The 24,361-nt window shown below is 38.9% G+C and overlaps 1 protein-coding gene across 2 annotated transcripts in view; it reads left to right on the top strand.

The window, feature by feature from the left end:
• Nucleotides 1-24,361, top strand: part of LOC101165388 (solute carrier family 12 member 5) — a 148,137-nt gene that overhangs the window by 84,637 nt on the left and 39,139 nt on the right. For both annotated transcript variants that reach the window (XM_023954949.1, XM_023954950.1), the window contains exons 2-3: nt 18,824-18,924; nt 19,316-19,453. In XM_023954949.1, coding sequence (XP_023810717.1) covers nt 18,824-18,924; nt 19,316-19,453 — 239 coding nt within the window. The remainder of the gene's footprint in view (nt 1-18,823; nt 18,925-19,315; nt 19,454-24,361) is intronic.

The raw sequence follows: 24,361 nt of genomic DNA, 5'->3' as shown, positions 1-24,361 counted from the left end.
TTTTGGTTTAATGATATGTTGACTATCAAAGTTGAAGTGGGCTTTTTTGGTGTTTTGGACTTGGTGAACTCCAGCACTATAAATGGAGGGCTGAAATGTGTGCACAGACCTTCAGAGCTTTATCTTCCCATCTACACCCTATAAATCCTACAAGGCCCAATCATGCCAGATGGATAATCTCCACAATAGTGTCTGGCCAAAGGCCTTTTGACTTTGCATGTAATATTTTCTGAAACAGCTAGTCTTCCAACCCACAAGCAGTAATCCTAACACACGCAAACACCAGTATGTTATTTAGATTGCATGTTAACGAGATCCCCTAAAGACGCTGCCCTGTCCAGGTAAATGATCACGTTTAAAACACTCTTCCACATCTCAATATTAAGATAATCCCAAAGTAAATGAAATTAGGCTTTAATATCATGGTGGGGGGAACTTTTTCTGCTCTGAAATTATGGGGCCATGTTTGCAAAGGACGTTTAACTCATTTAAATAAACAGCACTAGAAAACTCCACAGAACTCGTTTCAACAAAAACCAAAGGGAATTCCAAGCTGTGCACAGATGTCTGCATGTCTCGCAAGCAATATCACAATAGTCTGGTTAGCTTTTATTAATCCATTTATTAACCTCAACTGTGGTGTAAGTTTGCTAACAGTAAAGACAGGTGTCTTAGTGTTGTAGTTTTAAACAATTTCTCAAAATTTCCATTTTGTTCCAAGAACCCCTGATTAGTTTTAACAGAGCAAAACCATGGGGTGATAAACCATGAAGTGTTAAACAAACCCATAAGCCCAAAAGTCCTAATTCGAGTTTAGATTTTGTATTTTGTTACAGTCAAACACATTCCAAAATCTTAATAGCGCATGAACAACTGTGTTGTGTATTAATGAGTGGTTACATTGTTACTAATCTTAGAGGGATAATGGTTTAAATGATATTTTAAAATTGGTTTTGAGCTGCATATCCAACCTTGTTCTTACTGCTGCTTTAACTGATCATGTGAGGCGTTCAGGGAATACAGGTGTGAGGATATCTAACTTGTATCCGAATAAAAGATGCAACATTGCGTGAGCTTTCGCCCGACTGAGCCTCTGGAGCACAGCTGTGTATCTCTGAGATTACATCTTTTATTCACTGTAAATTTGGTTTGGACTAAAAAGACTGAAGCATTGTGTCTGAGATGGAAGGATCTAGATAGCAGCACTTGTATGGCTGAATGTATTCCTCATTTCTTTTCCTTTTTTTTTCTTTTGGATATTTAACTGAATGTGTGTCCCCTGCTTTATCTTCCCCTTTGTACAGCTGGTTGGCTCCCTAATAACAATTTAACTACCTTCGTCCGTTTTCTCTGTTTTTGATTGTCTTTTATGTTATTTCCTCTCTTCCCATTGTGCATTGAGCACAGAAAAAATAGAAGGAGTTGTGCTGCAAAAACAAAAGAACAGAGACAAAAATCCTGTTGGTGGATTCATCCCCATGATTTACACAAGCAGTTACAATGTATTTACTTCATATTTCACACCCTTTCCACTCTTTCTCTTACACACACACACATTGGTGTAAATCCACTGCTGTCTTGAGGGATTTCCTCTGTCACGAATGAGGGGTTGTTCCTCCTCAGCAGTGCAGACCTCCTTGAGGTCTGGAATGGAAGATAAGAGACAAATCAGATGGAGCAATACAGCAGTGTCAACAGAGTGTTGCTCAATTCAATGTTATGACCAACAGGCTGCTGTTTCTAAAAGAACATGTCGCCTGATTGTTCCTGGCTCCTCACCACTTCCAGACTCTTGGAGAAAGAGTTCTAAAGTGGGATCAAATGGCTGCTTTTGTGCAATTAAAAGACATCTGTGAATCCAATATAAGGACAAATAAGTTATTTATAACAAATATTTGTTGCAATGGAAGTCGTTTTTCTCAGTTTTAGCTCCTACTCCTTTTTCAATAGAAATAGCCACCCTGTTACGCTTTAAGTGACTGCCATCAGACAAGCTTGCAGCTCACAGGGATTATCTATGAACAGAATCTCTAAACTGAATTAATGCTTTCTGTACATTAATATCCCATCTGGACTCATAGCAATCAATGTATAAACCAGTCCTTAGGCAATTTAATCCATTAGGTTTAAGGTTGTAAATTGGTTTATGTGACTCAGATTAAGCAATATTCTTAATTTGAAGTATGAAATATATGTGTTTGTATGTTTTAAATAGCTAAACTGTTTTAACTAAATAGATAAATGAATAACAAGGGTACAAACTGAACTTTTAGTTTTAGAAGCCAGTTTTTCTACATTGGATGCTTTGGATCTAAAGCTACAAAATTTTGCATTTTGTAAATGTGTGTGGGTTTGTACAAGTAAGACTAAATAGAAGAGGACCAGCCAGCATCAGTCACTGTCACTAGGCACTGCAGTGCCTGGCTCAGCAATGCACACAGACACCTACACAGTGTTAGAGACACATGGACACACAAAAAGAGAGGTGTTCGGTGCATAATTCATAGGTTTAATCAAAGGCAGGCAGTATGCAAAGGTTTTTTTCTTTTTAGGCTATGGGCACTCAATGACACTGTTTTATACACATACAAAGCTTATCAAAGCTGTGTAACAGCAGCTTCAGCCAACCAGGCCAACCAGTTGTTTAATGGTTACAAGAAGAGGTTTATAGAGAGAAGAAACTATGAGATATTATAGATATTTTTTTCGCTTTACCGACACAACTGGTTCTTTCAAAGAGCTTTTCTTCCTCTTTTTACAAAATACAAAACCTAGATTTACTTAGACAGAGAAAAGAGAAAATTTGCCTGCAGAAGGTTGTTGCATCTCTTTATAAAGTAGCAAAGATTTTATATTTGGGTTTTTTTTAGTAAAACCGATGGAAATTGACTTTTGGAATATCATAAACTTTAGTTATTTCTAAATTTTGGAGCACAAGCTACTATTAAACGGAAAATTTGTAAATCCCTTCGATGGTTGGACATGATGTACAGTGAGGTTTGACTGGTGAGGCACTGAATCTTCCAGAGTCCGATTTACGTACATGTGAACCCAATATATTTGCGTACTACTGATTGTATTTCATGCCTCATATCAGCATTCTTTTTATAAACATAGTAGGTTCATATTAACCCAAGGAAGAATGTAAAATGTATAATGATTCAGTATGACTCCCCAAAAAAGCCAAGGTGAATGCTACAGACAGACTATAACAGACACAGCACCACTTAAATTGCACGCTTTGCCACACGCGCATGCGTGCAGACACACACAAACAGGATTCGCACACTGGTCTAACATTTACTAGTAAATGAAGTCCATATGCCTCTCCTGGGCAAAAATCTCAGTGACTTCTCATCTTCTTTTAGTTTTGGAAGTTTCCCAGTCTCAAATATGTGTTGGTCTGGCATTGATCATCCATTAATTATTACTTTACATTTTGATTGAAATGACATCTTTACAATATTTTTTAATACTATTGTATCCACCATTTTTGCAGTTTGTCAGAGCAAAACATAACTGAGTCCCATGCCTTATGTTTTCTCAGTGCAGCTTCATGTCGGGTCGGAACACTTAATAAATGATACACAAATGTGAAACACGTTACCTATTAAATGGAAAGTGAGGATATGTAATACAGTTGTCTGTAATGTATAAAAAAATGGATAAAGCATTACAATATTAGCATAGGCTGAGTGAGCTAAAGGCACTCAATCGTCCCAGTTTTCATGGGACTGCACCATCTACCGTGAGGCAGAGCTTGATGCTGCTTCTCCTTGCAGTCTATTCTGTTGTTGAACAGGAGGTACGCAAAATACAGAAATGTTAATTTAAAAAGTGATTACAATTATTAAAATCGTATACATAAGTTGCATTTATAACACAAACAGGTTGACATATTTATTTTACGATTGGTTTACATCTCATGATGGCAGGTGAGGATGATGGCAGGTGAGGCACTGCCTCCCCAGACCACACTTACAGTCCATGTTGGACATGCGTGGTTGATGCTTTTGTCTGCCTTCTTCTCTTTGTGCCCCTCTTCCAAGGCACTTCTGTGAAAAATCTTCTTTCATTCCTTTATCATTTCTGTCCAAACTTAAACCTGATGCTCTAATACTTTTTTCCCCCCACTGACAAAAAAATGTCCTCGCAGATTTGACCATGTTCAGCGAGATTAGCCTCCACAGTAACCCTGCTTTGCACACACTAAAAATGGGTCAAATGAGCACACATATGTTAAGCCTGTCACACATGCCATATCGCATGTATCATTAATTGACTGTAGCTGCCCCTCAACCGTTCAGGTAATGCACCTTTACCAAGACACCTGATAAACCCCTGAATGCTGAAGTCTTATCTTTCACAGCCAGGCTCAGAATAGTGCTGGTCTTTTGTGTTTGGCTCCATCCGTCTGTCAGCCAGCCACTCTTTATCTTTCTCTCTCTGTCGATGTGTTTCAGTACTACAGCTATAGTCTTTTTTCCTATTGTAGTTGATAGACTATTCACTCAGCTCATTATGGATGATCTCTTGCGCTCTCAACACTGTCGGTCTTTTTATTTTCTTTAAATTGTCCACTGAGGCGGATTGACGACACTTGAACTTAGTATTCTTCCATGGGGACATTTTAAATTAGGAATCTGTGATATGGATTATGGGTTTTAAATAGTCCACTACAAATAGGTAGTTCATATAATGTCAATTGTTATTTAAAACAGAAGCTATATATATATCTAGATAGATAGATAGATAGATAGATAGATAGATAGATAGATAGATAGATAGATAGATAGATAGATAGATAGATAGATAGATAGATAGATAGATAGATAGATAGATAGATAGATAGATAGATAGATAGATAGATAGATAGATAGATAGATAGATAGATAGATAGATAGATAGATAGATGGATAGATGAGCAAATGTATGCACAAGCTGACCCAAAGGATTTTCAAGGACACAGAATTAAACATAAGATTTGAGTCTTAAAATAGGTTCATATTTTATAGTATGAAATATTGTGACTCTTCATTTCTTAACAATAATCAAAAACTTGTCTGATAGAAAAGCCCTCATTAGTCAATGGCTTGTCACCAAGTGCAATGTCAGAAAGACCCCTCAAAGTTTAATGGTTTTCTGACTATGGGAGTCTGTGGTTTAGTTCAGAACAGGAATTTTACAATACTAGGAACTGAAGTCGGAGAATTGTGGAGCATTTATCCAGCACCTATATTCTGTTCATCTTCAATTTAAAAATAGAACATTTGCTAAATCATTTTTACGTAGAATAAATGACAAAGAAACCAAAGGATAACCTTTCTAAAAGTTTGTCAATCGCAATTAATTGTATACATTTTCACCTCAAATACTAGCTTTAGCCATCTAGCCCAAGCAGTTGTTTAATGTTGATAAGAAGAGGTTTATAAACGGAAGTAAGTTCGGACAGGTATGTTTTTCCAAGGTAACACGACCGCTGTAGGAAAATACCGCTCTCTTTTGTAAAAATAACATCACAAAATATATATAGGAGATATTTATGTTAGAATATTTTAAGAGCAGACTGTATAATTTAGTATATCTTTTTCTAGGTTTAACAGGATAGATGCTTCTCTCAAATATCAGTAGGGGGATTCATTAAATTCAAACTTTTTCACAAGTCAAAGGGAGAAAAAAGGGATGATGGCTTACACATTAAAAAAGCCACAATGGAGAATAGCACAAAATGTGGCAGTCGTGGCCGGGTGAAAATAGAAACTGTCACACGCCTGAAGAGATTTGTTACAGAGGTGGCTGCCTAAGCTATATGACCATCGCTGCTGACGTTTTTGCTGTTTATGCTGCTACTTTCTTGCAAATGAGTCGGATGTAGATTTGTTGCCACCGCTGGGCTCCAGCTTCTTAAATGGAGTCTCTTGCTGAACTTTGGTTTTGAGCTGTGTTACATAACAAGCCTCTTTTTGTCTCTTCTCATTAAGAAGTGAACAGTTGGAAAGTATTAATTGTGGTGTTAGAGATGGCTTAGTTGCAAGCCCCTGCCGTTGGACAGTTGAGTTTTTAGTATTAGAAAAATTTCACAGCTAAGACAGACAGCTTTGAAAACAACTGCTTAATACGTTGGTGTTGTAGAGATGGAAAAAAAGGTTTTAGAGGCTAACTGATCAACTGGAGGTGGTGGAAGATTCCCCAGTAGCATCAGCTAAAGTTCTTTGCTGGTTTAATTAACAGTTCTGCATAAGCTATGACCGTATATATTTAAAAAGGAGTTTTCTTTATCTATTAAAATGAACTACCTTAGTGTAGCTTTTTGTTTTTTGTAATGGATGCAGTCTTGTGACGGATGTACTTCCTGTTGTCTTTGATTCCCTGAAGAGACAGTTGTACAGACCCCCTCAAAAATCCTAAGGTTAGCAGGATTCATATGTACAAAACAATTTGTCTCAACAAATTAGCAATTTTAAATATATATTTAAAATACACAAACTACATCATTTCAAAGGAGGAACTTTTTTTTACACATCCTACTAACCGTTAGAAAGTAAAGCAACATATGTAAAGCAACATATGAACATATGAAAAAATAAGTTGTTGTTTCTCTATTTGCCATCATTTTTTGTGATGAAAATTTTCTGTTTTTCATTTTCATTTATTGTTCTGTATATTTTAGATCCATTCCAGTGTGTTGGATTGTTTCGTTTCAGCCACTGCCTTGTCTATTAACTTTGTTATTTCTCTGAGGAAAAGAAAGAGCTTTGCAGAGGAAATTAAATAGATGGGAATAAAAAATAAAAAATAAATGTAAAGGAGACGGTGAAGAGAAGTTAGGCAGTTAAGGGAGCCCGGGATGTGGTTTCACGCCTGAAGGGCAAAGACTGGAGAGTGAAATAAATGAGTGAAGGTGCTGAGAGACATGAGGAGAAAAGGACATGCCCTCTCCTTTTTTTTGTTTTTCTCCAGGATTTTGAATCTAATTTGGTCAGGGATGCCAAAATCAGGGAAACAGAATGTGGTTTACTGGCTTTTTTAACAGAGCAGACACTCTGGTGTTAATTTACATGTTTATTCTCACCTCCAACATTTTATCTGAGAAGCAAAAACCTGCGGATTTGGCGAGGTGATGCCCCTGTCGCCTTCCATCAGCTGTTGGGATCACATAAACCAGCTCCGTCAGATGCTCCCTTCCCTCTCTGTCATGTTGTGACTCAGCCAGGATTCTTCTCTCATCTCGTCACAGGCTGTAAAGTCCTTCTCTGAGAAAAAGGTAACGAATGAGATGGCAATTGGCTTCTCATCTAGGAACCCGGGCACCAGAGCATACGGAAAGAAATTAGATTTCCAAGTTTAATTGGTTTCTTGGCATGTAATAAGTTGGGGTAAATTATTAATCAACGACCTCATGAAAATATCACTGCTCAAGTGTTCTTGATCCAGTCACCTCCCATTTCCTAGTTTACCAATCTGTGCATACCCCTGTGTCTTTTCTGGCATCACTTTTCTTTAAAACGTAAAAGATAACAGGTGCGATGCACCTTTGTCTCATCCAATTACCTCTCAAGTGTATGATCTCGCTCAACTCCTCTACAACCGAATCCCTTTTCCCTCCCTGCTGCTCCCACTCCCTCTCTTCCACCCACTCGATTCTTGTTTTTTTTTCATCTCTTCCCTTCATCCCTGCAGCTCTATGGCTCACCAATTACAGCAGCAATAGGCAGCATTCCGAAGTCACTCCCACAGGCAGTGTCATGCATGCAGGAGGCGTGCAGCTGGCTGACGTGACAGCCAATGTTCTCCCAAAGCCAGCATGCGTCCTGGGGAAGGTTGATAGCCTGGCTCCACTGGGGGCTCAGTAAGCCTGGCTTTACATGGCTAACCTTGTTGCTCCTTACACCAGGGGGCCTGACACTTTTCTTTGAACATGAGCTTCCTAAAAAGCTTTCGGTTTGCCTGGAATCCTATATTTTTGTCTTGTTAGTAAGACTTCTTAATTACTTTCGAAACACGACAAATATAGTTTTGAGTAAAGAATACATTTGTTTTGTTTTATGCCGCAACGTCTACAGTCTTGTGCTCCCTCGTGCCAATGACTTTATATGACTTTCGGTGCTATAATAGAGTAATCCAGGCCTACAGTGCTGGGATTGGGGGTGCTGGGTGGTTGCGTGAGGGATTGGACCAAATCCACCCATTCGTTGTCAGACATCACTCGGTCACATGCGCATTCAGCATGCTAAGCTCTGCTTTACCCTTTCATGTAAAAGAGCAGCTCTCCTCCCGTCTCCCTCTGCCGTCAGCCAATCAGCTTCCATTGGCTCCGCAGCCAATCATTAATGAGTATATCTGCTGGAGATGATTAGGAGTAAGAGACACTGTGTCAGAGTCGTACCCTGTGAGGCAATGCTGCATAATAACTCAAAGTCTGCTGAAGCACCAGGCTGAATACAGATCGACGTGCGGATTCAGCCCCACAACCCCGTAAAGGAGCTGAGCTGTAACATGGTAATATTTATGCTTGTAGTGTACAAGCTGAACGATCATGAAACTGTCGTACAAGAGAACAGCTTCAACCAAGGAAAAGAAAAAAACAGAGTTAGCTTTAAGTGAGAAAACACAGAGCATGAGATTCCGTTATACAAGGCTGCTGTGTCCTAGAGGGAAGCTGAAGCCTTGACTGGAGGAAGGAGACAGAAAATATCAGTTTTTAAAGGTGTGCGTGGGCAGATGTGGTCATGGAACTATATGCTGCTACTATTCTCTTGTCTTTGTGATCCTAAGAGAGAGCTAATGTGATATGAGAAATGTGATATTAAAATGGAAACAAAACAGAAATTAATTCTCTTTAAGCCCAAAAAGAGTTGTTGTAAATGAATTTTTATGATGCTTGATTCATATAAAATAAATACTTTAAAGTTTGTAATCTTGTCCCAATTGAATATCTTTTTTAATTTAAATAGATTTTAAGAAAGACAGCAGTCTCAGCAGTAAAACCCAGACTTCTCCTTCTGTGACCAGCTCCTCTGGCTCTTCAGGGAGGATTTCAAGGTGTTTCCATACCAGCCGGGAGATTTAATGGATCCAGAGTATCCAAGGTCAGCCGTGGAGCATCCTGCCCACTGGACACATCTATAATCTTCCTAGGAAGGCATTCTGGCTTTCTTACCAGATGCCTTAACTATCTAAACTTCTCAGAGTGGAGGAATAGAAGCTCACCACTTAGTTTCAATGTTTTGGCTTTGGCCCCGTACAAAAATATCAAGGGTGTTGACTGCACCGTGTAAGTCCTTATAGAGGGCAATGTTCATTCACAATTTTTCTATAGGCATACTGTGAGCGGTAGTAAATGCATAATAAAAGGTAAAGTAAGGGGTGAAGTAGATAAGATGCAGCCATGTTGTGTGCGTTTTTGACCAGCCCCCACCTCCTAAAAAAAATAAAAATCCTGCAAACTGCACTAGCTGTCCCTAAGGGGCTACCAATGACTTTGAGTGTTGCATAAGGACACAGTTTGACGGCATCACCTGTTCATTATAAGTTTGTCCAACTTACTTTAGCTTTAGTAGTACTACATGTACGACAATTGTATGTTCCATTTACAACAAGCCTCACCTGAACTTCAAAACACACCTGCACTTCCGTTAAAATCCAGCCGCTCCTGTCTACAACCCTCAGCGGGCGCAGACCACCCAGAAACCTGCACCACATACTTAGCACCATCTTCCCTGAAGGAAAGCGAATATTTAGAGGTTTAACAATTCCTTTTAACAACAATTCTTTTCATATCATAATTTGTGGTTGACGATACGATTCATAGTGGATATTGGTTGACTGAGCTCAAATCGATTCAGGACATCTACAGCCAAGACTTCAACCAGAGTGACTCGGAGAGAATTACCTGGGTACTGAACAGCGCAGGTGAAGATTGGCAGATTCCTTTTTTTTCTTGCAAGATTTTGCTGCCATTCTGTGTGTTGTCCACTGTCATGGCACTAAGGTTTTTTTGCATTATAGTAAAATAAACCTACCATGCCTCAATCCAATGGTATCTTCCAAGATGGAAATTATCTATTTATTTCATTTTGAAACGATTTTATACAGTATATTAACTTGTCCTGATTAAGTCGATTAATCTTTGCACCCTAAGATTTTTGTTTTTTTAGCTGTTTACCAGCTGTTTTCTTTTGCCCTGTGATGTGGCTCAGTGCCTTCCATCAGTCTTATGTCTGTTTTTAATTCTATTCCTGTAGATGTTACATTTTTATTCTCCTGTGTAAGACAATTTATTTTTTAATTTCAGATGAAATGTTGGGAAGCGTCTGTTCTAATATATGGCTTTATCTTTTTCTTGGTTAGATAACAGCAACACCTGTCAGGTGTCAATTCATTAAAGGTGTTTGATCAGCAGCACCTGGCTGCACATTAATCTCTTCATTTCAATAAAAGCACGAAGAGTGCACCTCATTTTTTACATGACACATCTTTGCTTTGATGTACTTTATGTTTATAAAATGCTGGCAAATGTAATGTTTCTGTGTTGTTCATTTGAAGAAGTGTTTACTTCATTTTAGGAACTGGCAGCAGCACAACATAAAACTTAAGAAATGAAAAAGCATGTACTCTTTTTTTTTTCCTTCTTTTTTCTTATGACGCAGTTGATCTTATTCCAGTCTTGCTCATCTGTAATCTTCATCTTGGCTACAGAACTCTTTGGATTTCACCACAAGCAAACTTAAGTGGGCGTCTGATGGTTTAATCAGACAGACTCCTTCGGAATCCTCTTGAACAACAACCTGATGCTGTATCCCTAGTTTAGTGTTCCTCTATGAGCACTTGATAACATTGTGTTTGTGTATATAGATATTTACACACAAAATCATATATATATATATATATATATATATATATATATATATATATATATATATATGTGTATATATATATATATATATATATATATATATATATATATATATATATATATATATATATATATATATATATATATATATATGTGTATATATATATGTGTGTATATATATATATATATATATATATATATATATATATATATATATATACATATATATATATATATATATATGTATGTATATATATATATATATATATAATATATATATATATATATATATATATATATATATATATATATATATATATATATATATATATATATATATATATATATATATATATATATATATATATATATAATATATATATATATATTAGGTTTATATTAGGTTTAGTTTTAATTTTTTCGATCAGTTATCAACGTTTTTTCAAATGGATGTACAGTAGGAAAAGATAGATATATCACAATTCAAAATGGTCTTTTTTGGAGTTAAAATTAGAAGTGCAGTAACTCCTAACATAATTGATATATATATTTTATATTTTAAAAATGAGTAAATTATATTATAAGGTATTCAATTAATTTTTCTTATAACATATACATGATGTGAAGGTTTGGTGCATAAGCACCGTGTGTAAAACCATAAGCTTTGGAATGTAGGTCAACTTTGCACAAGCATGCACTTATATAATTTCTTATTTTTTCATTCCGATTTACACATGGAAATGTTTGGGTACTTGTTAAATCACTGTCAATCCTGATTTGACTGGACTGTAGATTAAAGTGACCTTAATCCTTCACCTGACGCTGCCCAGCGCTCCTCTGCCACCACACAAGCCAGGAGGATGGATATGCCTATAAAACGGAGCGTTGCTCATAAATGAACGTATTTCTGCCGTGCAGAGACAACAGATTTAGTGAGTAAACTCACGACCTGCTTGGATTTGGTATTACACTGCAGAACAATAAATAGGAGCACATGTGACCAGAAAATCCTACTTATCTTTGGTCAAACACTTTGTTTTATCCCACAGATTCCATTTCAAGTTCTTGCTTTTCCCCTAGATCAAGTGCTTTTCTGGCCTCCATAAGGTGTCTTTTAGAGCTTATGTACTCGCTGTGTGTTTCACTTTTAGTCAGATTGACAGCCAGATGTAGATGGTCCATATTTTTATTTGAGAAACGACTGCGAACATATTTCAGATGGGTGTTAGAAGACTAAATTTTTAGTTGCAAAGGAGTGGTGTGTGTCCTACTTTTACACAAAATGGCTGAATTCCAGCCGTCTGTGCCCAGACTGAGATTAATTGGCCACAGCCTCTCCTCTGCTGCTGTACAGCATGGTTAGTCGTGTCTATGCCAAGCACATGCACTGTCACATGTATGCACACTGACGCACACACACACACATACACACACACACCAACAAGTAGTCCCATAGCTTTTGTTGAGTCAGCTCTCTTAGAATCATCTTCTAGACATTTTGTTTTTCTTCTTGAAGTCAGTCCGCAGAGACACAGAGGAGTGCGGCAGTGTGACACTGCACAAGCAGAGACTGCGATAGCTGTCCCTCTCAACACTTCACCCAAGAAGGATCAATACAGCAAAGTCAAATAGTTCTTACCAAGTAATCCCCGGTGGCTCTGTTCAAAGATATGCTGGAAAAGTCGAGTGAGAACAATGGACTGCTCATACTTGCAATAACTGGTATTTACTCACAGACATTACTCACAGACACGTCTCCTGATAAAGTTCAAATGGGATAAAGTTGACAGTTTTGTCTAAATGACCCCACCTGCACAGTGGCAGAGTGCAGAGTTGTTAAACCAAATAAATTTGACTTAAAGTGAAAATTTTGAAATGGTTCAAATACAGACTTTGCAGCTAATTTGCAGATATTTCATCATCGTATTTCCAAAAAACGTTTATGAATTACATTTTAATATGGTTAACCTAATATTTACCTCCATGGGAAGAAGGGGTAGGAGGTGGGAGGAGAGTTTTGAAGTAAATTTTTTAATTAAATGTATTTATTGATTTATTTTTGTTGTGCACTTTGTGTTACTATGTACGAAATGTGCTATATAAATACAATTTGATTAGATTTAATTTGAGCTTAATGTAATAAAAAGTCACTTTAGCAAGATAGGATTTTCTTTTTTTTTGCATAAATATAGGCTAAAATAACCTTGGAGAAGGACTTGACTCGTCACTTTTTGGCTGACTTCCTTTCTAACGTTGTTATTACTATGTTTGGGGGATACTGTTGTCATTTAAGATGCATCCCAAACTTCATTTAATGTGGGATTTAGTTATTCCTTTTTTTTTTTAAAAGGCTTTGTTTTTGTAACAAAATTTGGATTTACTCAAAATAGAAACTAATATCCCAACTCCCAAGAAGAAAATCTGACAGTCCTTTTAATAAAACTGTCTGTTTCTATTAAAATCTAAGATAACCAAGGCAAAAACAAAATGCAGAAGTGTTTCAGTTGAATATGTCCAGTTTTCAATTGAACAAGCTGAGGGGATATTTCAATTAAATTTTCTTCTGTCTCACTGGCAATTATCACTTGGGAAAATGTTGTGTTGCATCAGTGATGGGTGTTGTATTAGGTCTTCTGATTTTGTGTTGCATGCTTGTCATTCAGTACTCTTCACCTTTTAAATAAATGGCCACTCCTTTTTAATTAATTGCCTGCTTTCCTAGTTTGCTATTATAGGGAAACAGGGTTTTCTTAGGATATGGAAAACAAACCAACAGGACCAAAAGAGTTATGGTACCAAAACCTTCTACTGACTTTGTTAAATCGGCAAAAGTTTGAAGCGAGAGCATTGCTATAGAAAGGGCATAGTTTACCATATCATAAGTTATAGAAAGGACTGGAAGTGAGTGAACTGGTGATTCTGCCATTGCTTTAGGCAACTTTATGGACGTCTTTTATAAACTGATGTGTGTTCTTAGGAAAATTACTGATCTGAAATTCAAATTTATTCAGATAAAGGAGTCTGGGAAATAAAACATGAAACATGTTCTGTATTCTGAGACCTCTGTATTAGTCAAATTGACTGAAAACAGTTCTTTTCTAAAAAAAAAAAAAAAAAAAAAAATTCAAAAAAATCAAAAATTTATTTAATTTCTAGCATTAGATTTCTTCATTTGTCCTTTTGAGTAAAATTATATATTTAGAATTTGTAAAGAGATTCAGTTTGATATTTAATGCCAATGTCTTGCACAGTGAAAGATAAATGAAATGCATCACTGAGGAAATGCATTTTCATTCATCATTCATCTTCTTCCGCTTGTCCCTTTCGGGGTCACGGGGCTGCCGGAGCCTGTCCCGGCCACTGATGGGCGAAGGAAATGCATTTACTTTTATTTAAATTACTTGCGTTTAGACAACTTTTTTCTCTTGGTTGTGGCCATTGCTCAGTTTGAACAAACATTAAATGAGGCTTATGCAAAGTGCAGGAGCTATTGGCGCCAACAAAGGAACACGTCTGGTTATTATTGTGCCCAGAAAGTATGAACGAATGCATTCAGGCAGTAAAACCCTTTTGTGTTCTTGTCTAATATGACAGTAAGCCACTGTACACACACACACACATATACACACACACACACACACACCCACACCTACCCACACACACGCATGCTACTTTCAATAAACTGTCCATTTTCCAAAAAAAGAGATAAGGGTCAATTCAGTGTAGGTCATTTGAAGACAGTCACACTCTGACTACTGAAGCTTGCTGTTTTGACCAAAGATAGAGAGAGGCTCTGATAGTGAGCGCCATGGATACAGATCCCATAAGATGGAGGAAGGATAAGCTGCTATGGGATGCAGTCAAATCAAAACTCTTCTGAGCAGTCATTTTTCCAAAAAAGGGGGAATCCGTCATTCTTTTGATGATAGAGTTTTAATTATTAGATGATGGGGGTGGGAAATTGGCTGTTTAAAGATCAATGATGCAATGGGAAAGGAGTATTCTGGGCCTGATCTCATAGATGTTTAGCTCCATGTGTGTATCACTACTTTGATCTTTGAAGGACTTCTGTGCTGATGCTTGGATGCTTCCAGCATTCAATCACGAGAAAGGCTTTGCACCACGTGATCATGGTGTTTTCCCACACTGAGAAGTTTACTCATAGTTGCGTCAGCTGACTCTCGGGTATTTTCCTTGCATGCTTTCCCAGCAGCATTGTGTTCATCATCTGGTTGTTTAGAGGCCAATTGGGTTTGTCCAATCAGAGTGCTCTGTGCTTTTAGCGTTGTGTTTTAATGCAACCATTGAAGCATGACTCATCCTCTCATCAGTCTTTTGAGATAACCATTGGTAAAGAAGACTGATTATCCATGCATTATCTAAATGAGGTAAAATACTCCTAACAGAAGAACCGTCATACTGATATTTTGACAGTTTAAAAAAAAAGGTGTCTGAGAGCCTTCAGACTGACTAAGTTTCTCAGTTTAGCTGTACTATATACCATTACAAATTTAAACAATATTTTTAGCTTCACTGTGTATTTTTACTACCCTGACTCAGTGCTTTTCTAAGGAGTTTTAGATCACAAGGACTCTTTCTTTGCTTGCAAAATAATTGCTACAAAAACTTGACAAATAAACCTTTCAATTACTTTTCGCTTAAAAACCTCTTTGTATCATTAGGGTATGTATGTGCTTTCACTAAAAATGTTTGAAGTCACTTGTAACATTGACTGGATGAACTTTAAGTTGGCAACTCCTATGTGGTACTGCAATTCTTTGTTTAGCAGGGATTTATTTAAATAAAGTTGAAACTGAAAAAGTAAGCAGTTTAATTATTTTTATTGCCCAATGCATCTTAGCCCTTATCCATCCATCCATCCGTCCGTCCGTCCGTCCATCCATCCACTCATCTGGGACCAGGTCGTGGGGGCAGCAGGATAAGCAAAGGTGCCCAGACTTACCTCTCCCCGGGCACTTCCTCCAGCTGCTCCGGGGGGGACCCAGAGGCGTCCCCAGGCCAGCCGAAAGACGTAATCTCTTCAGTGTATCTTGGGTTTTCCCTGGGGCCTCCGCCCAGTGGGACATGCCCGGAACACCTCCCCAGGGAGGCATCCAGGAGGCCTGAGGGCCAGATGCCCAAGCCGCCTGAACTGGCTCCTCTCAACATAGAAGAACAGCTCTTCTCCGAGCTTTCTCCGGGTGACCAAGCTTCTCACCCTATCTCTAAGGGAGCCCCCATCCACCCTGCGGAGGAAGCTCATTTTGGCCGCTTGTATTTGGGACCTTGTTCTTTCAGTCATGACTTTAGGACTTCAATCAAAGCTAAAATATTTTTGTGCTTTGTTAAAACGGTTATTTTGGAATTATAGTATCATATCTTATCCACACGGGAAAGGATTACCTACCTGTTTCTATGCACGTGGGAGGCAGGCAAAGCTGTAATGTAGCTGGTAGGGTCAGTCATGGCTCCAGTCCCAGTTAAAACTCAAATATTTTTGTGCTTGGTTTTAAAGGTTATTCCTAGAATGAATCAACTATAGAAGAAAGTGTTTGTTAGGGTAGTACGCCTACCTTTGTGACAATATAAAAGAAACACATTTTTTGTACCATTAGACTTTATTTCTAGTCGTATTCTGTTTACATAAATTAAGGACAATGTATTTTAGTCCAAATTTGATTGAAGCAAATCGGAACCAGTTTTATACTTTGCTCTAAAATCTACAAAAGTCTACATTTAAAAAACCAAAGCATCATATAGACTTCATATTTGCATTCTCATGCAAAGCCGAATAGAATATTACCTAAAAATTGCGCATGTATGTGTATATATTTTTAGAAACGCATCGGTTTAAGATGAAACCAAAGAAAATGTATGTTATTTCAATTTTTGAGAATTTTTTGTCTTAAAAATGAAGTGTCAAGTCTTTGTGACAGTCAAGAAACAAAAAATGGGGACCCCATAGTATCCATAATCCATTACTTTATGGATACCTAATATTTAAAAAATGTCTATTAAGGCCCAGACTTCATTTGGTTTTGATAAACTTTTCATAAAACCTTCATATGACACTGTTGCATCCCTTTTAAAGAGCTGTGTTCATTTTAACCTGCAGGTCGGAGGCAGCTGAACCTTAAGTGCTACAGAGCTTTTTCATTTTCCAGACAGAAATGTGTGTCTCTTTCGTCCCCCTGCAAACTCCCATTTCAGAGCTGGCTCCTCATTTCTCTCTCCCTCGCTGTGTCTCTGCTCATTCTTGCATCATTTGTCTTTGTCTTCCTCCACCTCTTCTTCTACACCCTTTTTCTCCTGTCGCTAATGCCTCTGCAGTAACGTCTCTAATGCCCTCTTTGGTTTTCTGGCTTATCTCTTTTAGGATTTTTTTTACAAAGGACTCTTTATTTTTTTCCTTAATTTCTTCCATCTCAGTCTGCAGAACAGTAAGTTGACTGTTAGCGGTACCCAGACATCATGGCACATGGCTGCAGCATTCCAGCTATAAATAACCTGGTCTCACAGTGTTCAGTCCAAGACAGGATCAAGAGCCAGAGGGAGCACAATCTGCTGTCTCCCTCAAGAAATGCTCGAGGTGCAAATGAGACAGCTTAGCCTGTGAAACCTTTCGGCGGGAAGACCTTCCTTGTTCTTGGCGGATAAAACAATTCAGGGGATTTTGAAACCATTAATTTCCCAGGACAATAGAAAGCATTTGGTCAGTCGTGCTGTGTCGCTTTTTTTTTAGTGATCCCAATAGTATTTGCGCTAAAGTATTTGCCCTTTGAGGGGTTTGATCCATGCAGGCAGTTTATTACTGTTCCTCAGATGCTAGTAAGTAAGCTGTACAGTTGGTATGCATGAAACCTGTATGGCCCCTTTTAGTCAGTTTTACATCTACTTTAGCCAGTAAAAAGAAAAACCAACCATCTTGAAAATATGAAGTTGTTTCCATCCAGAAGATTCAGCAAGTTAGATAACCAGATGTTAATCCTGAACACACACTGCAAAGTAAAAAAAATATTTTCTTGTGTGACCAAATTCTAAAATACTAAAATTCTTCTAAAGTCTACAGTTTTAGAGAAACCAGACATAACTAGATAAAGGGGTTTTTAGGATTTATTTTTTTTTTTTTTTGTGACAGCAATATTTCCCCACAATTGAAAACACAGTAAAGCAGAAAAGCTGTGGAAACAGTGTTTTAAACTGACGATTTTACATAAATCGCTACAGTAAAGTACAAAAATATTCCAATCAAGGGAGCAGCTGATGTGATTTGAGCAGTTTTGCAGCAGGGATCAAAACAGCATTCTTTTTTCCATATAATTTATTGTTAAATATCAATAAAGGGGAATCATCTAACCAATATTTGCATTTAGAGTCAGATATAGCTTCCATTATATCCCTTATTGCAGCAGAGGAACGGTTTATTTTGGAGATCTGCCCTCAGCCGGGGCAGCGGTTCCTGCAGACAGATGCTTCTTGATAAGCTGTCACCTCGATAACATCGTGCTGCTCATCCCCCTAACTGTTTGAGGATGAAAAAGCTGCAGTTTTTGAATGTTAATCGTACAGCTTTGGTGATGCAGTTCAAACTTGCGCTGTCATGGTTGGTCTGGGTTGAAAAAGGCTCACTGAGATGTTGCAGTACTTGTTCATCTCAGGAACATATGGAGTACATGGCGTTGGACAAATGCTGCATTTTAAGCTGAGACTGAATTGCTGTCTTTTTAAATTCTTTATAAGCACGACAAGCCTTAATTGTCCTCTAGTCAAGGAACGTTTTATGCTTTCTGCTTATCTGTTTATGAAAGCAATAAATAGAATTAAAACAAGTCTGCTTCAATGTTTGCCTCTTTTAAAAATTACATTTATTATGGAAAATTGGCTTGTTCTATCTGCTCCTTCGATGGGCTGTTCAAGTCTTAATTTCTGCCTGTTTTTTGAAAGCTGTATGCGTTCTCTTTCTTCCAGGTGATAATATCCCGAAGGAGAGCAGCCCCTTCATCAACAGTAGCGATGCAGCCGCAGAAAAGAGCCAGCAGTACGATGGCAAGAACATGGCCTTGTTTGAGGTACACTTCAATCCAGATTTGTTGGAGCACACATTCAGTAAAGAGAAAATTCAGAAATAGTACACACTCATTTTAATAACCGCAACAGAACAGGGCGTTCGACATCGATTAATGATGGTAATTATTGTGTGAAGGGCGCATGGGTGAAAAAAGTGAGTCCTTCTCCATAACCAAAAAGAACTTCAGTGAAGAAGTTTGCTTCATTTCTGCTCAAATGGATGTACAGGGTTCTCAACTGGCTTTATCAATAAAATTTGGACTTAGTAACATGTAAAAAAAAAAAAAGATCAACGTCAGTCTAAAAACCTATCTAATTTAGTGATTACACTTAAATGAGGATGCCAAAATGATGCTAAATATGACTTTTCCATTCTCCTGCCTTTTGTTGCAGGAGGAGATGGACACCAGCCCGATGGTGTCATCTCTCCTCAGCAGTCTGGCCAACTACTCCAACCTGCCTCAAGGCAGCAAAGAGCATGAAGAAGCTGAGAACAATGAGGCTGAGTCGGCACGCAAGAAACCGGTCAAGGTAATTACCACGATTTGTGACCATGCACAAAACAGCTGAACAAAAAAATTTCTGCTGTTCAGTCATTTATCTAAATGCTCTCATACAGTAACCAAAAAAAAGCTAAACTAAACCAAAACCATTTTATAAACGATGCAAATTGTTTATTTTTTTTTTTTTTATATAAGCCTGTACAAGTGACTATGTGTAGAGAACGAACATGTGCTTTCAAACTTCACACCTAAAAAAAATTAATCCCTTCTCTTTTAATCTGGTGTTGTTAAGATCAAATAAAGCCTTCAGTTTTGTAACAACTAAACCCTTATCAGACTTTAATGGGAACTATGAGGCCTTTTTGATGACATGGCCATTTTTATTTGCCAAGTACGGCTCTTGGCATTAGTGCAGAACATTTCTACTTTGGTCTCATGTGTGCAAAAGAAACGGTTTCAAATCATTACTGATAATCATTTTCCCAAAAGCTGTTGATTAAAGCAGCTTTGTTATAACCTGCCTACTAAATGCTGTGGAAGCAGTGAGATTGTTGGGGATGGAGTTTTTCCCATTTTGTCGTTTTTTATTTCTTTTTTTATTCTAACACATACATACGCTGTGAAAAAAGTGAATGCTTGTACCGTTTATACAAGGGTTTTGGTTCATGTATGAGAACATTTCGATAACTTGTTCACCGTATCCAAGTGGGTTCTTTTATTTCCATCACACAGCAGAGTTTTCTTCTAAACTTTTTTCAGAAAAACCCACATAACAAGATTTTTTCATTAAGAAGCTCTGATATTCGGATTCTACTAAAGCAGCATTTAAATGAAAACTGAAGACAAACAAAATGATCAGATTTAAGATTAGATTAGATTTATTAGCAAAAACCGTAAATGGTTTATCATGCACAGTGATTAAAACAAGCTACACTATTGTTTTTATTGCATTCTATGTATTTTAATTTCAGGGCTTATAAAAAGACAATTTAAAAGAATGGTGTTTTATAATCTAGCCACAGGGGTTGCAAGCCAGTTGCCTCTGTGCCGGTCCCAAGCCCGGATAAATAGAGAGGGTTGCGTCAGGAAGGGCATCCGGCGTAAAAATTGCCAAAATAACCATGCGAATCATCCACAACACTTTAGACATACCGGATCGGTCGAGGCCCGGGTTAACAACGACCGCCACCGATGCTGTTAACCTACAGGGTGTCGGTGGAAATTTGACTACTGTTGGTCGAAGAAAGAGGGGAGGCAGAAGGGCCCGTGGCCAGAGAGAGAAGGGAAAAGGCAGGAACATAGGTTTGAGAATAGGGACTCTTAACGTTGGCACAATGACAGGGAAAGGCAGAGAGCTGGCAGACATGATGGAGAGAAGGAAGGTAGATGTACTGTGTGTGCAGGAGACAAGGTGGAAGGGCAGCAAGGCACGTAGTATTGGAGGAGGATACAAACTGTTCTATCATGGTGTTGATAGGAAGAGAAACGGGGTAGGTGTGATTCTGAAGGGGGAGTTTGTAAACAGTGTTCTAGAGGTGAAAAGAGTCTCAGACAGGATGATGAGCTTAAAGTTAGAAATCGAAGGGGTGATGGTGAATGTAGTCAGTGGGTATGCGCCACAGGTTGGCTGTGAGTTAGAAGTGAAGGAGAGATTCTGGAGTGAGTTGGATGAGGTCATAGAGAGTTTTCCCAGAGGAGAGAGAGTTGTTATTGGAGCAGACTTTAATGGGCATGTTGGTGAGGGCAACAGAGGTGATGAGGAGGTGATGGGCAGGTTTGGTGTGAAGGAAAGGAATCTGGAGGGACAGATGGTGGTGGACTTTGCGAAGAGGATGGAAATGGCTGTAGTCAACACTTACTTCCAGAAGAGAGAGGAACATAGAGTGACATACAGAAGTGGAGGTAGGAGTACTCAGGTGGACTACATCCTATGCAGACGAGGTCATTTGAGAGAGGTTAATGACTGCAAAGTGGTAGTAGGAGAGAGTGTAGCCAGACAGCACCGCATGGTGGTGTGTAAGATGACTCTGGAGGTCAGGAAGAAGAAGAGAGGGAAAACAGAAAAGAAGACCAAGTGGTGGAAGCTACAGAATGAAGAAACTTGTGAGGAATTTAGGCAGAAGTTGAGACAGGTCCTGGGTGGTCAGGATGAGCTTCCAGATGACTGGGAAACTACAGCAGAAATTATCAGGGAAACAGGTAGGAAGGTGCTAGGTGTGTCATCTGGAAAGAGGAAAGACGGTAAAGAGACTTGGTGGTGGAATGAGGAAGTACAGGAATGCGTCCAGAGGAAGAGGTTGGCTAAAAAGAAGTGGGATGTAGAAAGGACTGAGGAAGGTAGACAGGAGTACAAGGAAGCGCAGCGTAGAGTGAAGAGAGAGGTGGCAAAGGCCAAACAGAAAGCTTACGATGAGCTATATGACAGGTTAGACACAAAGGAAGGAGAGAAGGACTTGTACAGGCTAGCCAGACAGAGAGACAGAGATGGGAAGGACGTGCAACAGATAAGGGTGATTAAGGACAGAGATGGAAAGGTGCTAACAACCCAGGAGAGTGTACAGAAAAGATGGAAGGAGTATTTTGAGGAGCTGATGAACGAGGAAAATGACAGGGAAAGAAGGGAGGAAGATGTGGTTGTTGTGGAGCAGGAAGTAGCAGAGATTGGAAAGGATGAGGTTAGGAAGGCTCTGAAAAGGATGAAGAGCGGAAAGGCCGTTGGTCCTGATGACGTACCTGTGGAGGTATGGAAGTGCCTAGGAGAGACAGCAGTGGAATTTCTAACAAGGTTGTTCAATAGGATTTTAGAGAGTGAGAAGATGCCTGAGGAATGGAGGAGAAGCGTTCTGGTTCCGATCTTTAAGAACAAGGGTGACACGCAGAACTGCAGCAACTATAGAGGAATAAAGTTGATGAGCCACACAATGAAGCTGTGGGAAAGAGTAGTGGAAGCCAGGCTTAGGAAGAAGGTGGAGATCTGTGAGCAGCAGTATGGTTTCATGCCCTGTAAGAGCACCACTGATGCCATTTTTGCTTTGAGAATGTTGTTGGAAAAGTACAGAGAAGGTCAGAAGGAGCTGCATTGTGTGTTCGTAGATTTAGAGAAGGCGTATGACAGGGTGCCGAGGGAGGAGCTGTGGTACTGTATGAGGTCGTCTGGAGTGGCAGAGAAGTATGTCAGAGTAGTTCAGGACATGTATGAGAGAAGTATGACGGTGGTGAGATGTGCTGTAGGTCAGACAGAGGAGTTCAAGGTGGAGGTGGGACTACACCAAGGATCAGCTTTGAGTCCTTTTTTGTTTGCTATGCTGATGGACAGGCTGACAGACGAGGTAAGACAGGAATCTCCCTGGACAATGATGTTTGCGGATGACATTGTAATTTGCAGTGAGAGTAGAGAGCAGGTGGAGGAACAGCTAGAGAGGTGGAGGTTTGCTCTGGAAAGAAGAGGCATGAAGGTCAGTCGTAGTAAGACAGAATACATGTGTCTGAACGAGAGGGATCAAGGTAGAAGCGTTAGGTTACAGGGGGCTGAGGTGAAGAAGGTGCAGGAGTTTAAGTACTTGGGGTCAACAGTTCAGTGTGATGGGGAGTGTGGAAAAGAGGTGAAGAGGCGAGTGCAGGCAGGTTGGAGCGGGTGGAGGAAAGTGTCAGGAGTGTTGTGTGACAGAAGAGTGCCAGCAAGACTCAAAGGAAAGGTGTACAAGACAGTGGTGAGACCAGCTCTGCTCTATGGGTTAGAGACGGTAGCAGTGAGACCGAGACAAGAGGCTGAGATGGAGGTAGCGGAGATGAAGATGTTGAGGTTCTCCTTAGGAGTGACCAGGTTAGACAGGATAAGGAACGAGTACATCAGAGGGACGGCTCATGTTGCCTGTGTTAGGGACAAAGTCAGAGAAGCCAGACTGAGATGGTTTGGACATGTTCAGAGGAGGGATAGTGGATATATTGGTAGAAGGATGTTGGAGATGGAGCTGCCTGGCAGGAGGGCGAGAGGACGGCCAAAGAGGAGATACATGGATGTCTTAACAGAGGACATGAAGTTGGCTAATGTTAGGGTAGAAGATGTCCATGATAGAGTGAGGTGGAAAAGGATGATTCGCTGTGGCGACCCCTGATGGGAAAAGCCGAAAGAGAAAGAAGAAAAGAATGGTGTTTTATAGAAGTTAATAGCAGTGTGGCTATGATGAAGCTCAAATTAATGATGTTATAGGTTGCATAGCAGAAAGTAATTCTGTAATGATAGTTACAGCTGTCTGCACAAAAAGACTTTTGTTATGAAAAATGATTCTGCCCAAAAACAAATTACTGAAATCAACTTACACCAATCTGTTTTCATGCTCAGAATGACGGCGCGCACGTCGATAAATCACTTACCCGTGGATTTGCATTTAAAGCATTGATATTATTTACTGCTCACTTGCACAGATTTGTTCAACCAGAATTTTTTTTTTTCACTCTGCTTTGCTCAATAATGGATTCCAACTATATCTATTACATGGATTTATCAGAGGACCCCTTACTCTTCCAGCTTCTGTGATCCTTCGGATGTCCACCTATTGGAAAGCCAGTTAAACTTTTCTAATGAACAACATTAATATTTAAAGCCTGTGTTTTTTGTTGGGTTGCAGTTTAAATTCTGCTTATTTATGAGTTCTGTGTGCGCATCTGTTTTCTGCTGTTGTTTTTCTGGATTCTAGTAAGGAGGAGATTATTTTTAGGTGGGCTTGAGCATCCATCAACAGACTGGCAGCTACATCATTAATCCAGCAGGAAATTGTGCTTTTAGTCACTCAGCACTATTTTTCTTAGCAAAGTGTATGTAATAAAACAAACCTCAACAAATGATGAAGTGCAGTCTAACAGATGTCTGTTTGGAAGGTAAAACACTATTAAAGCATGGACGAGTCACAGCAGTGACAGGTATGAACCTCTGCAG

Source organism: Oryzias latipes, chromosome 5 (assembly GCF_002234675.1).
Source record: "Oryzias latipes chromosome 5, ASM223467v1".
In the NCBI taxonomy this organism is placed as follows: Eukaryota; Metazoa; Chordata; class Actinopteri; order Beloniformes; family Adrianichthyidae; genus Oryzias; species Oryzias latipes.
This window is presented reverse-complemented; position numbering and strand designations above follow the sequence as displayed.